General features: G+C 44.5%; 1 protein-coding gene across 1 annotated transcript in view; it reads left to right on the top strand.

Annotated features, from left to right (window-relative positions):
* The window catches only part of MYRFL (myelin regulatory factor like), a gene marked incomplete at its 5' end in the record, with an annotated part of 192143 nt that overhangs the window by 57279 nt on the left and 118810 nt on the right, over positions 1-16054 (top strand). Inside the window, 2 exons of the mRNA XM_082256200.1 lie at positions 7844-7994; positions 12711-12906. Of these exons, the coding sequence (XP_082112326.1) occupies positions 7844-7994; positions 12711-12906 (347 nt within the window). The remainder of the gene's footprint in view (positions 1-7843; positions 7995-12710; positions 12907-16054) is intronic.

Genomic DNA, 16054 nt, shown 5'->3' with positions numbered 1-16054 from the left:
CACCTACCTGTAGGCTGCTACAGTACTTTTATTCAAAAAGAGGACTTTGGACCACTGAGCAACAGTCTAATCCTTTTTCTCATTAGCCCAGGTAAGACGCTTCTGACGTTGTCTCTGGTTCAGGAGTGGCTTAACACAAGGAATATGACAGTTATAGCCCATGTCCTGAATACAGTGGCGTAGCGTGGGTTGTCAGCACCTGGGGCAAGGCAGGTAATTTGCGCCCCCTAACCCGCGGGATTTTAGCACTCAAATCTCTTCCACTAGATTAGTTAAAGAAACCCTTACCCCCTAAGCACATGTATTGTTTGTTATGAAAATACTGATGTAATTAAAGTAAAATGCATCTAAATACAAGTTTGAATGACCAGCGTGCCCCCTTTCAATGCAGAGAGACCAGCGTGCCCCCTTTCAATGCAGAATGATCAGCGTGTCCCCTTTCAATGCAGAATGACCAGCGTGCCCCCTTGCAATGCAGAATGACTAGCGTGCCTTCTTTCAATGCAGAATGACTAGCGTGCCCCCTTTCAATGCAGAATGACTAGCGTGCCTTCTTTCAATGCAGAATGACCAGCGTGCCCCCTTTCAATGCAGAGTGTCCAGCGTGCCCCCTTTCAATGCAGAGAGACCAGCGTGCCCCCTTTCAATGCAGAATGACCAGCGTGCCCCCTTTCAATGCAGAATGACCAGCGTGCCCCCTTTCAATGCAGAATGACCAGCGCGCCCCCTTTCATTGCAGAATGACCAGCGTGCCCCCTTTCATTGCAGAATGATCAGCGTGCCCTCTTTCAATGCAGAATGACCAGCGTGCCCCCTTTCAATGCAGAGAGACCAGCGTGCCCCCTTTCAATGCAGAATGACCAGCATGCCCCCCTTCAATGCAGAGAGATCATCGTGCCCCCATTCAATGCAGAGTGACCAGCATGCCCCCTTTCAATGCAGAATGACCAGCGTGCCCCCTTTCAATGCAGAATAACCCACGTGCCCACTTTCAATGCAGAGTGACCAGCGTGCCCCCTTTCAATGCAGAGTGTCCAGCGTGCCCCCTTCAAAGCAGAGAGACTTACCTGCAGCGGCGGCTTCTCCTCGGTTCCCCACGTCTCCTCGAGTCCTCCTGCTTCCTCCTCGGCCAATGGCATGCGTTTGCCTTTCGGCCAATCAGAAAGCGGGTCTTGGACCCGCTTCCTGATTGGCCAGGAGGAGGATTCGTGTGATAATAGCGAATTTTCATTCACTATTGTCACACAATGGGTGGGCTCAGGGCAAACTGCTCCGCGCCCTGGGTCCACACTTTTTTGAAGCCTATTAGAGCCTCTGGCTCTAATCAGGTGATTAAAAAAAAAAAAAAACACTCTGTGACAGCGCCAGGCTGCTGATTCACTCGCTGCTAAACTGACTTAGCAGTGAGGAGAGGCGGCATAGGCGGGGCTTGGCTTGCAACGCCACCCTACACCAATGGACAGGTGAGGCACAGTCCTGCCCCACCCCGACCCGCCATTTTCAGCCATAGGGCGGCCGCGCTGGACATCTCCCATCGTAAAGGTGGAGGCAGCTGCAGACAGTGTGTGAACTGTGTATGTCAGAGTCAGACAGACAGAGTGACACTGCGGATGCGCCCCCCCCAGATGTTGCGCCCGGTGCGGCCGCCCCCCCCCCTGCACCCCCCACGCTACGCCACTGCCTGAATACGTCTGTGTTTGGTAGCTCTTGAAGCACTGGCACCAGACGTAGTCTACTCCTTGTGAATCTCCCCCAAATTCTTGAATGGCTTTGCTTCACAATAAACAGTAAACAGTAAGAAATGCAATCAAGCCTCTATGGCTCAGATTTGCAAGGCCGCAACCTGGTCATCGGTGCATACGTTCACTCGTTTCTATAGAGTTGATGTTGGGACCCAGAAGGAGTCTGCTTTTGGCCTCGGTGTTCTGCAGGAGTCAGTGCAATCCTTCTTTTAGGGTCAGATGGTGGTATTTTTTAGTGTCCCCCTACCCTCAGATGCATTGCTTTGGGACGTCCCGTATGTTATGCTTATGGCTCTGTGTCTCGTGATGTACGAAAAAAAAAAATTGATTTTTAATTCATACTTGCCTGTAAAATCCATTTCTTGAAGTACATCATGGGACGCAGAGGTCCATCCGCTCTTCTATGGGGTCTTTTATTGCTTGCTACAAAACTGAGGTACTTCCTGTATGGCAGGGGTTATATAGGGGGTCATCAACTCTGATTGGTTGCTAGTGTCCTTCACCTATAGGTGGCTATATAAACCAAATGTTATGATTTATGGCTCTGTATCCTGTGATGTACTTCAAGAAATTGATTTTTCAGGTAAGTATGAATTTAAAATCCATTTATAAACCTTAAGGCTCTGAACCAATATCTTTTTGTACGGTCTTTTCGGGTGGAATGAATTCGACTCGTGGTAGCCTCCTTACAGGTTGGAGATTTTCTTGCATCCATAGACATCAAGGATGCATACCTGCAGGTGCCAATTTTTGATCATCAAAGGTTTTTGCGTTTTGCAGTAGAGGATTGTCACTTCCAAATTGTGGCGCTGCCCTTCAGGCTTGCAACAGCACTGATATTGGGCCTTCTAAGGTCACAAGGGGTCTTGATATTAGGTTATCTAGATGACCTCTTACTCAGAAATCAATCGGTGCAAGGCTTAAGGCAGAATATAGCTTTCACTGCGCATATTTTGGAACACCTAGGCTGGATTTTGAATTTTGAAAAGTTGGCCTTGCAACCAGTTTACTGTCTGGAGTATTTGGGTCTAGTTCTAGACACAGTTAAGACAAAGGTGTTCTTACCTGCAAGGAAGATCATGGCACTGAGGGATCCTGTTCGGGAAGTAAAAGGTTTTATCAAAATTAAAAGACAGAAATGCTTGAAATATACCACTCTGTGTGTAATTAATCTAAATAATATTTGAGTTTAACTTTTTGAATTGTAAAAGGAGACTATTCAGCGCTCAGATCTGATAGAAAATGGTGAATAAGCAGCTGAACACCGGTTCAGGTCAAAACTAACAATACCCAATAAGACATAAAAATATAATAAAGGTGCAGCGCTAAAATTGCATACAATACATCGCATATGCTGCTTAATGTATACAAAAATTGTCCATAATACATATAATAGTCCTTTAAACTTCACAAAGGTAAGCACAAAGATGAGGTTTAGGAGACCCGTGCTGTAAAGGATGAATAAATGCACCACTTTAATCGTGATTCCATCACCAAAGTAAGTACAAGCCTCTCACCTCCATCACTCGACCATTGAAGGTCATTGCACTTTAAATCAGGGTAAAAACCAGATGGACTTCTGCCAAACCCGATCTCCTATGCTCTGCAGCAAACTCCAGAACGATCAGCAGTTGTGCATCCCATAAAAAACATGAAAACATCTAGTGCTCTCCGTTTTTAAAATAACATTTATTGCAAAGCTTTAAAAGGTTCTACTCACAAAGATGGCACTTTCCTAGTGCATTAAGAAGGTCAGATAAACATGATAACACAAATGTGCTCCGATGCATCGATCCCTCTGGAGCATCGCGGGTGACGTCACAGCTCCTCCCCCGTACGCGTTGCGTCAGTGGGCGTGACTTCTTCAGCGGGGTACGGAGAGGGCGGCAACCGCACGCTATTTAACAACATTGCCTCCCAAGGCAACAACGCTCTCCCAAGGCGGAAGTGAGGACAATCTCGTCTCCATCTATGAGCTAGGAACCCGCCCAGCTTCCGGGAGGCACCGGAATAGACAAAGCCGGTCATTATTGTATCGGGACACAGGGGCTTAAAAGCACGGAACAAAGCACCCCGGATCAACCAATACTCAAAAGGGAATACATTTATATTATTGCACATGACCCGTGTCCATGCATAAAAACCTGCAAAATGCAGGAAAAACGTGAGAAATATAAAATGTATAAAAAATATACAAATATATACTTAAGAGCAATTGCTCTTAAAGGAGAACTAATTACAATAATTCTCATTTAAAATCACATTAGTAGATGTGAATAAGGACGTATACCCGCGAGACTCCGTATAGATCTCAACATCTTCAAGCACCAATGTATAAAAATAAATATATATAAAGCTCTAAAATCTTTCTGGATATATCTGACTAAAGTTTTGGTTCCAGGAGGTCTAAATGTGGATTTTGATTTAAATTGTTTTTTTTCTAATAGATAGATTTGCTTTTGTTTTTTAAAATGTTTCTAGGTATTAAATGTATTTTAGAGCTTTATATATATTTATTTTTATACATTGGTGCTTGAAGATGTTGAGATCTATATGGAGTCTCGCGGGTATACGTCCTTATTCACATCTACTAATGTGATTTTAAATGAGAATTATCGTAATTAGTTCTCCTTTAACCACTTGCCTTCTGTGCACTTAAACACCCTTCCCATCCAGGCCAATTTTCAGCTTTCAGCGCTGTCACAGTTTGAATGACAATTGCGCGGTCATGCTACACTGTACCCATTTGAAATTTTTATCATTTTTTTCACACAAATAGAGCTTTCTTTTGGTGGTATTTAATCACCTCTGGGTTTTTTATTTTTTACAAAAAAAAAGAATAAAGACAAAAAATTTTGAAAAAAAAAAAAGTTTTTCTTATTTTCTGCGAGTAAATTTTGAAAATAAATTTTTCTCCTTCACTGATGTGCGCTGATGAGGCGGCACTGATGGGCACTGATAGGCTGCACTGATGGGCACTGATGAGGTGGCACTTATGGGCACTGATGAGGAGGTACTAATATGCCGCACTGATGAGCACTGATAGGCGGCACTGAGAGGCGGCACTGAGAGGCGGCACTGATGAGCACTGATAGGCGGCACTGCTGGGCACTGATAGGCGGCACTGCTGGGCACTGAGAGGCGGCACTGCTGGGCACTGAGAGGTGGCACTGCTGGGCACTGAGAGGTGGCACTGCTGGGTACTGACAGGCGGCACTGCTGGGCACTGAGAGGCGGCACTGATGGGCACTGATAGACGGCACTGATGGGCACTGGCGGATGGCACTGGACACTGACGGGTGGCACTGATGAGCGGCACTGATGGGCAGCACCATCAGTGCCCACACTCAGTGCCCATATTGCTGCCAGTCAGTGCTCATCAGTGCCTAGATGAGCAGGTACTGATGGGCACTGACTAGCAGCACTATGGGCACTGATGGGGGGCACTGATGGCGGGCACTGTGGGCACTGATGGGGGGGCACTGTGTGTGTGTTTTTACCTTGCAGTAATCAGGGCACTGGTGATCGGTGCCCTGATTACATTGCTGTGTGTCCCTGGCGCTGTGAGGCTCCCCCTCCTTCCTCACACTGCAGGCTCTGTGTGAGGAAGGAGCGCCGGTGATGAGAGATGATCTCATATGTTTACATATGAGATCATCGCTCATTGGACGGCCAGATAACGTGGTGAATGGCCGCTGTGATTGGCCATTCACCACGATCTGTGATCGGCCGTGTCCAAGGGACACGGCCGACACAGATTTTCCCCGCAGCGCGCTCGCGGGAGCGCGCTGGGGGCGTGTCACTGGGAGGCCGTTTAAAAACGGCCTCCCGAAAATTCGAGTCCACGCTGCAGCCGTATATAGGCTGTAGCGCGGACGGGGGGTGGTTAAGAGCAATTGCTCTTAAGTATATATTTGTATATTTTTATACATTTTATATTTCTCACGTTTTTCCTGCATTTTGCAGGTTTTTATGCATGGACATGGGTCATGTGCAATAATATAAATGTATTCCCTTTTGAGTATTGGTTGATCCGGGGTGCTTTGTTCCGTGCTTTTAAGCCCCTGTGTCCCGATACAATAATGACCGGCTTTGTCTATTCCGGTGCCTCCCGGAAGCTGGGTGGGTTCCTAGCTCATAGATGGAGACGAGATTGTCCTCACTTCCGCCTTGGGAGAGCGTCCAGTTGCTAGGCAATGTTGTTAAATAGCGTGCGGGTGCCGCCCTCTCCGTACCCCGCTGAAGAAGTCACGCCCACTGACGCAACGCGTACAGGGGAGGAGCTGTGACGTCACCCGCGACGCTCCGGAGGGATCGATGCATAGGAGCACATTTGTGTTATCATGTTTATCTGACCTTCTTAATGCACTAGGAAAGTGTTATCTTTGTGAGTAGAACCTTTTAAAGCTTTGCAATAAATGTTATTTTAAAAACTGAGAGCACTAGATGTTTTCATGTTTTTAATGGGATGCACAACTGCTGATCGTTCTGGAGTTTGCTGCAGAGCATAGGAGATCGGGTTTGGCAGAAGTTCATCTGGTTTTTACCCTGATTTAAAGTGCAATGACCTTCAATGGTCGAGTGATGGAGGTGAGAGGCTTGTACTTACTTTGGTGATGGAATCACGATTGAAGTGGTGCATTTATTCATCCTTTACAGCACGGGTCTCCTAAACCTCATTTTGTGCTTACCTTTGTGAAGTTTAAAGGACTATTATATGTATTATGGACAATTTTTGTATACATTAAGCAGCATATGCGATGTATTGTATGCAATTTTAGCGCTGCACCTTTATTATATTTTTATATTTTTTTGAATTGAATTACTGAAATAAATTAACTTTTTGATGATATTCAAATTTTTTGAGATGCACCTGTATGCTCAATACCTGTTGGATCCCTATGGAAGCTGAAAGTCACTGTAGTAGGCACTGCTAATACAGTAACTGCAGCTGACTTCCAGCTCTGGTGCAGAGTGGCTGCCCTGCTGTTTACAGAACACAGGAGGTTACCCACTCAAAACAGGTGCTATTCAGCGAAAAATTTGCATTTTCTCAATGATTGGATGTTGTAAAGATAATGGCGTCATTGCCCTGGTTATCCACCTCATCCAATCAGAAAACATTGAGAGAAAGTGCTTCCTGAATGGTGCTAGAAGCTAGTGCAGATAACTGTAGTAGTGGTGCTTAGTATATTGATTTCCAGCTTTCGTGGCGTTCCCACAGGTATAGTACATATATACTTATTTTCTTATTGTAAAAATTGCTATACATCATTTACATCCAGCTGGTTGCATTCACACACATCTAAAACAACATTTAAAAGTATACACTCTAAGAAGTATACACTCTAAGAAGTTTAACTAAAGGAAAACATTTTTTTTTTTTATAGAGTGGAGAAGGATTAGAACACCTGCTGGTTTTTATTGCTGTCTGTTCCCCTGTTAGAGCCGGTTCACACTGAGGCGACACGACTTTGGGGGGCGACCTGTGAAGTCGCGTGCACCGCAACTTCGGCGCGACTTGCAGGGACTTCACATAATGGAAGTCTATGCAAGTCGCTCCGAGGTCGCCCCAGAGTAGTACAGGACCCTTTTTCTAAGTCGGAGCGACTTGTGTCGCTCCTATTAGAACGGGTCCTGTACTACTCAATGGACCGGGACCGACCGCGACTTGTCAGGCTGACAAGTCGCGGCAGTGTGAATGGGCTCCTAAGGAGATTTACTCTCTCTTAATTTGTCCTGTTTACTGTTATCCTTGAGAGTGAAAGTGAAATAAAATCCCAAATTTTGGTTGTTGCCAGATCAGAAATAAAGGGGAGATCTTCCAATGGGGACATTAGTTCTTGTGATCTTGGTGACAGCCGCTGACTCCCTCACTTTGGAGGGATTTCTACCCAATGAGACACAGATGACAAACAAAACCTGACAGGGGTTATAACTCTCTCTTTATCCAAAAAAAGTATTGCATTTAATTCTACTAGTTCTACAAATTTTTTAGTAAAAACGAAATGAATGTACTCGTCCAGATTCTTTTTTTACATGTTTTTGATAAAAGCTTGATGTTCACCATTTCACTTTTAAGTGTTTATTTTTTATTGCAGCTCCACCTGCAGACTGTATTATGGATGTTCATGATTATGAAAGTGATGGGCAAGCTGTATCTCCCATGGATAAGTGTTATCAGTCATTAACATGGAAGCCTTACCAGACATCACAATGGGCAACCCTGTACAAGAGCCTAACTGAGACAATGTAAGTCTTTTCTACTTCATATTACAGAAATTGCCCTCATACAGAACAAACCTTGCTTTGTGCACTGATGTGCAGTTATGTTGGAACAGAAAGGGGCCATCCCAAAACCCAACTCCTGAAAAACAACCCCACACAATATTCCCCCTCCACCAAATGATTTGGACCAGTGCACAAAGCAAGGTCCATAAAGACATGAATGAGCGAGTTTGCGGTGGAGGAACTTAAATGGCCTGCACAGAGTCCTGACCTCATCCCAATAGGACACCTTTAATATGAATTAGAGCTGACACTGCGAGCCAGGCCTTCTTGTCCAAAATCAGTGCCTGAACTCACAAAGGAGCTTCTGGAAGAATGATCAAACATTCCCATAAACACACTCCTAAACCTTATGGATAGCCTTCCCAGAAAAGTTGAAGCTGTTATATCTGCAAAGGGTGGGCCAAATCAATGTTGAACCCTACAGACTAAGACTGGGAAGCAAATAAAATTCATGTGTGTGTAAAGGCAGGTGTCCCAATACTTTTGACAATATAGTGTGTGTGTGTGTGTGTGTGTGTGTACTGAGTTTATATATTGAGCTGGCCCACCCTTTGCAACTATAACAGCTTCAACTCTTCTGGGAAGGCTGTACATAGGATTTAGGAGTGTGTCCTGTTTCAAACCTGCCAAGACATGGCCGTCCACCTAAACTGACAGGTCGGGCAAGGAGAGCATTAATCAGAGAAGCAGCCAAGAGGCCCATGGTAACTCTGGAGGAGCTGCAGAGATGCACAGCTCAGGTAGGAGTATCTGTCCACGGGAAAACTATTAGTCGTGCACTCTACAAAACCTAGCCTTTATGGAAGAGTGGCAAGAAGAAAGCCGTTGTTGAAAGAAAGAAATCCATAAGAAGTCCTGTTTGCAGTTCGTGAGAAGCCATGTGGGGGACACAGTAAACATGTGGAAGAAGGTGCTCTGATCAGATAAGACCAAAATTGAACTTTTTGGCCTAAAAGCAAAATGCTGTGCGTGGTGGAAAACTAACACTGCACATCACCCTGAACACACCATTCCCACCGTGAAACATGGTGGTGGCAGCATCTTTGTTCCATACCAAGTGATCAGTTATTAGATCTCCATTACGCTAGTCCGCTCCCCCTCCCTACCAGAGAACCTGTCACCTATTTAGATAGCATGCCAACGACTGGTTGCTGTTCTTTCCAGTTACTCATAGCAACATTCTTGCAAGTTCATCTTTTTGTTATAGTTTTTTTCACAGACCTCAACATGCTAATTCAGACCCTGGTTCCTTATAGAGGAATGCCAGGACTCCATATGCACCCCTTGAGTAACCAGGCTTTGAGCAGGATAAACAACTTTACTGAACACATGGCATAACATGTACAACATACAGCAGTGTCCTTTCCCCCAACTAAACTCAATTGTAGCTGCCCAAGGTTACCTGTACAAGTGTAGCTTCCTCGGAAAAAGTCCAAACTGGTGATAACTCGAACAAAGGAGTTCATGTCCCTGTGAGTATTCTGATAGGTTGGCGTTCCAACAAGCTTCCTACTCCTAGGACATAATTCAGAATCTCTATACATGCATCCCAAGCCCTTTCTAGGTTCCCATGCTTGTTCTACATTTCTTAACCCCCCATTGTTCTCGGTACCCCCCCCAGGATCTGGGCCTCTCTCATTTATATCACACAGCGGGGAGGCTGGTCCCCAGAGGAAAACCCCTGAACACTAAAGGGAAGGCAGCACAAGAATGAACTCCTTCTCTCACAACCTGGGCAGCCGGTGGTGACTAAATACACACAGTTGACAACCTGCAATGTAAAATGTTTGTGGTTTTCTGCACCTTGAAAGCACAGGTGCTGCGGACAGCCTCCTGTAGAAATAAATGGTTGTGTACAGATGCACACAGGTATATGCTAGTACACATGTAAACACACATATAGCATACAGGCGTATGGGAATGGCAGGCAGGATGTGATTACTTAGATCTAAATAACTGTAACCTTTATACTAGACCTACTAAATAATAAATAAAAAGACCACACGAAAATTGCTTGGACATAAAAGGCCGCGGCTGCTTTAATTATTGGCTTAATACATACATAAATAAATACTTCAAACTTTATTTACACTTACATCTTCAAATCACATAAACACAACCTAGCCACTACGGCTCAGGTTGACAAATATAACGTAAACTTTCGGAACCATTATCCAGTTAATACTTAAATAAAAACCCAGCTTACAATTGCGTCCACCGAAGCACCAGTGCTAGGGCGACCGTATGAGCCAATAACTAATAACTGGCCGCGACGACCAAAGAAAAGGGGTGGGAGGGTGGGGGAACACAGTAGACGAAGTTCTTGAGGTGAAGTGACCCGAGGTGAAGGATCATCATGCAGAATGCACTCTGAGGGGCTCCCTTCTTGCCTTTTGGGGCCCCTCCAACAGTGGTGGAAAGCCAGGGCCTAGTACTTCCACCACTGCCCAAGACACTTGGCATCTTCCGCTGTCCCTTCTTTCCCCCCCACCTCTGCCCCTCACCTCAGCTCACAATAATCATTCATGATGGAGAATTCATGATGGAGAGAAAGTGCCGACTCCTGGCTGCGCCCCTAGGTGGCAATGCGCCCTAGGCGGCTGCCAAGTTTGCCTAGTGGAAGCACTGGCCCTGGTGAAAGTAGGTAGGCAGAAGGACAGAGAACCTGGGTCAGCAAAAAGAGTTTTTAAACACTCCCAGAAGAGAAGAAGGCTATGATGTACAAAAAGGAATGGGACTGTGCTAGGCAATAGATTCTTCCTGGAGTAGTCACATTTTCTAGCAGATTCATAGACACACAAGGGAATAAAAAAAAATCTTTATTAGAAAGAAAAATAAAACGCAAGCATTTAATATACTTGAGTACTTGTCACTGGCCTGGAAAAAATGCAGAGCACGTAGGGCAGGAGAAAGTCGGAGCTCCTTTTCTTCAAACGTATTCTTTGTTGTTGACTCAAATATTATAACAAGAGGGTCAACATGACATTCAGACATTGTTAGAAGGACAATACAGAAATGGCAGACTCTGTGTTTCTCTGGCAGGTTTCTTTTAATTATACCCAATCATAATATTACTAGAGATGAAAAAAATTATTCAGCGCTATGATCAGATGGTTGGGGAAGCAGCTATGCACCAGGATAGGTCAAACCTAACAAAACCTATATTAAAGCATATACAAAACAAAAAGTGCTGCGCTAATCATAGACAATACGTAAAGAAATTAAACTGCATTAAAATGTGTTAAAACATCCAGATAAAGTCCTTGATATACGGCCAAGTCCCAGTGTGAGAAAGGTAGGGTATAACCACCACTAAAATCGTGATTCCTCCACGATTTAATCTAGACAGATTTAATTCCTGATCTTTTACTGGTTTTAGAATCTCTGTCACTTGGTTGAGATGTTTTGTGTAAAAAAAAAAAAAAAGTATATTATTGTGATAAAAGAAATGTATAATCATGTCTTGAAAACCTCTGACCAAATTGCATACTAGAAAGCATATCATCATCTTTGTTTAGGTTGTTTAACTGGTTCCCGACGGCCCACCCGCCGCCTATTTACTGCAGCAGTGCGGCTCTCCTGCACGAAACGACGTAGACCCACATCGGTCGCGCGCCTGCAGCTAGGGGGCGAACACACGCCGCCGGCATGCTCCCGCTCCCGTTCGGCAGCGGGGACTCCAATGTACAGGGCAGGCGGTTCCGATTGCTGCCTGACAGCCGCGATGAATCCCCGCTGAGAGAGAAGAACGGTCAGCTATTGTAAACACAGCTGACCATTCTTCTCTCTGGAATGATTTCAGAGCCCCTGTGATCCTGCTATGTAGGATCACAGATCTCTGTGATCATTTCACAAGTCATGCCCCCCCACAGTTAGAATCACTCCCCTAGGCTCACATTTAACCCCTTGATCACCCACAGTGTTAACCCCTTCCCTGCCAGTGTCATTATTACAGTAACAGTGCATATTTTTAGCACTGATTACTGTACTAATGTCACTGGCTTATTGCGATTTTTTTTTAACCAAAAATATGTAGCAGAAAACAAATTGGCCTAGATTGTTAAAAAATTTTTATTTTTAAATGTTTTTTTTTTGGAGAATGTTATATAGCAGAAAGTGAAAAATACTGTTTTTTTTTTTTTCAGAATTGTCGCTCGTTTTTTTGTTTACAGGGCAAAAAATAAAAATCACAGAGGTGATCAAATACCAGCAAAAGAAAGCTCTATTTGTGGGAAAAAAAAGGACATCAATTTTATTTAGGTACAGCATCGCAAGACCGCGCAATTGTCCGTTAAAGTAACGCAGTGCCGAATCGCAAAATATGGCCTGGTCAATAGGGGGGAAAATCTTCCGGTTTAGAAGTGGTTTAAGGAGAAGCCATTTGGATCTTCTAAGAATAGAATTCTAGGCCAGGCAATAGCATATCACTGTTTTATTGCTTCTTATTATCTTAAAATAACTATTGCTTTGCAAGCCAGGATGATAAAATAATACAACTGTTTGGGGATATTCTTAAATAATGATCCTTTCAGCCACAAAGAGCTGTCTGCAGTTACTGCTAGAACAATAACAGTTCCCTATGGGGGCTTATCAGTGAATTTGACCTTGCTTCTGTCGAAAATGGACTGAAGTTTGTTTTGCCGGTAATATACTGTAACAGACTATTCTTTCTTGCAGTCCTGCTCTGGGGTACAGAGTAATCACTGACAAAGGATTCAACTTCTCAGTAGCTGATGATACCTATGTATGCCAGAAGAAGAACCATTTCCAGGTTACAGTTCATATCAGAGTGCTTGGCCATCCGAAATATATCAAAACACAGTTAGGCTTCAGTCCAATTGAAAGCTTTTATTTGAAAGTGTTTGGTGTCAAGGTAAGATGTCTTTACAGCAGTCTAAGTGTCTACATTAAAACATGGAATTTACAAAACAAACATTTATTGAAAATTGGCTTTATACACAGTGGTGTATTTTGGTTTTATGCTGCCCTAAGCAAGACTAAAATTGGGCTCCCTCCCTCCTCCTCCTATGTAAATTTGCCCCACTCCTTTTTTAACGGATGTGACTCCCTGAAGGACTACAAGTCCCAGCATGAACCCCTGAGATCTCACGAGAGGGGGGGTGAGAGGGGATGAGAGAGAGGGGGTCAGGGAGGGAGGGAGAGAGAGAGGGGGGATGAAAGAGAGGGGGGGTTAGAGAGAGAGAGGGTGGATGAAAGAGAGCGAGAGAGGGGGGGATGAGAGAGAGAGAGGGGCGATGAGAGAGAGAGAGGGGGTGAGAGAGAGAGAGGGGGTGAGAGAGAGAGAGGGGGTGAGAGAGAGAGGGGGGGTGAGAGAGAGAGAGGGGGGGATGAGAGAGAGAGGAGAAGAGAGAGTGAGGAGAGAAAGGGGGTTGAGAGAGTGGGGGGATGAAAGAGAGGGAGGGATGAGAGAGGAGGGAATGCGAGAGAGAGGGGGGATGAGAGAGAGAGCGAGGGGTATGAGAGAGAGAGAGAGAGGGAGGTGAGAGAGAGAGGGAGAGAGAGAGGGGGTGAGTGAGAGAGAGAGGGGGTGAGTGAGAGAGGCGGCTCTAGCAACCAGTGGCCAATAGAGTCTCAGGTGGAGGGGGGGCGGCTTTTATGCTGCCCCCCTGTAAAATGGCACCCTAGGCCTGGGCCTTGTTGGCCTAGGCCAAAATACAGCACTGCTTATACATACCATGCTTTCATAAATGAAATATCATAAAATGAATCTGCCCATTAACTGGAAAATCCAGGAAGTACTGGGATGAAAGACAAAGGATCTGCAGCTGGATTTGCAAGTGCTGTTTTATCCTTTTATTTTCAGTATATTAGCAAAGCATGTTTAAAAAGAAAAGTTTCTCTGCTATGCTTCATTGTGTTTTTCAAGCACAGCACACTATAAAACAAAGGATGGACAAGTGCCAATGGCTTTAAATAATACACTTACTGGCCACTTTATTTTAGGTACACCTGTTCAATTCTTTGGTAACACAAATTGCTAATCAGCCAATCACATGGCAGCAACTCAATGCATTTAAGCATTTAGACGTGGGGAAGATGACTTGCTGAAGGTTAAACCGAGCATCAGAATGGGAGACAAAGGGGATTTAAGTGACTTTGAATGTGGCATGGTTGTTGGTGCCAGACAGGCGGGTCTTAGTATTTCAAAAACTGCTGATCTACTGGGATTTTCACGCACAAGCATCTCTAGGGTTTACAGAGAATGGTCCAAAAAAGAGAAAATATCCAGTGAGCAGCAGTTGTGTTGACAAAAATGCCTTGTTGATGTCAGAGGACAGAGGAGAATGGGCAGACTGGTTTGAGATGATAGAAAGGCAACAGTAACGCAAATAACCACTCATTACAACCAAGGTATGCAGAATACCATATCTGAATGCACAACACATTGAACCTTGAAGCTGAGGGGCTACAGCAGCAGAAGACCGCACCAGGTGCCACTTCTGTCAGCTGAGAACTGGAAACTGAGACTACAATTCACACAGGCTCGCCAAAATTGGATAATAGAAGATTGGAAAAACTTTTCCTGGTCTGATGAGTCTTGATTTCAGCTGTGACATTCAGATGGTAGGGTCAGAATTTGGCATAAACAAAATGAAAGCATAAATCAATCCTGCCTTGTATCAACAGTTCAGGGTGGTGGTGTAATGCTGTGGGGGATATTTTCTTGGCACACTTTTGGCCCCTTGGTACCAATTAGGCAATAGGCATCGCTTAAACGCCACAGCCTACCTGAGTATTGTTGCTGACCATATCCATCTCTTTATGACTCCAGTGTACCCATCTTCTGATGGCTCCTTCCAGAAGGATAATGCACAAATGTCACAAAGCTCAAATCATCTCAAACTGGTTTCTTGAACATGACAATGAGATCACTGTACCCCAATGGCCTCCACAGTCACCAGATCTCAATCCAATAGAGCACCTTTGTGATGTGGTGGAACGGGAGATTGGCATCATGGATGTGCATCCGACAAATCTGCAGCAACTGCGTGATGCTATCATGTCAATATGGACCAAAATCTCTGAGGAACGTTTCCAACACCTTGTTGGATCTATGCCACTAAGAATTAAAGCAGTTCTGAAGGCAAAAGGGGGTCCAACCCAGTACTAGGAAGGTGTACCTAATAAAGTAACCAGGGAGTGTATATCCTGGTCGACAGCTGAAACCACAATTATCTCTCAGGACAAAAGGCTTTATTTAAAGAAGATGTGATCAAATCTTAATTGGGGATTGTCTTGGATGTCCATTTGGAAATACAAATACTAGCCCTAAATATTATTTAGTACTGTGAAGCTAAACATGATCCATTTATCAGATTAAATTATATATAATATATAATAATATAAAACCGCTGACAACAAAAGTGAATACACCCCCTAAGTGAAAATTTTTAAATTGTGCCCAGTTAGCCATTTTCCCTCCCCAGTGTCTTGTGACTCGTTAGTTTTACAAGGTCTCATGTGTGAATGGGAAGCAGGTGTGTTAAAGTTGGTTTTATCGCTCTCATACTGGAAGTTCAACATGGCAGCTCACGGCAAAGAACTCTCTGAGGATCTGAAAAATAGAATTGTTGCTCTACATAAAGATGGCCTAGGCTATAAGTAGTTTGCCAAGAACCTGAAACTGAGCTGCAGCACGGTGGCCAAGACCATACAGCTGCTTTGACAGGACAGGTTCCACTCAGAACAGGCCTCGCCATAGTCGACCAAAGAAGTTGAGTGTACATGCTCAGCGTCATATCCAGAGGTTGTCTTTGGGATATAGACGTATGCCAACATTGCTGCAGAGGTTGAAGGGGTCAGCCTGTCAGTGCTCAGACCATACGCCCCACACTGCATCAGATTGGTCTGCAGGGCTGTCATCCCAGAAGGAAGCCTCTTCTAAAGATGATGCACAAGAAAGCCCCCAAACAGTTTGGTGAAGACAAGCAGACTAAGAACATGGATTACTGGAACCATGTGCTGTGGTCTGATGAGACCAAGATAAACTTTTTTGGTTC

The sequence above is a fragment of the Pelophylax lessonae genome (genome assembly GCF_965119305.1).
Source record: "Pelophylax lessonae genome assembly, chromosome: 4".
NCBI classification, from domain to species: domain Eukaryota; kingdom Metazoa; phylum Chordata; class Amphibia; order Anura; family Ranidae; genus Pelophylax; species Pelophylax lessonae.
Note: the sequence above shows the minus strand (reverse complement) of the source record. Positions and strands in the feature narration are given on the sequence as shown.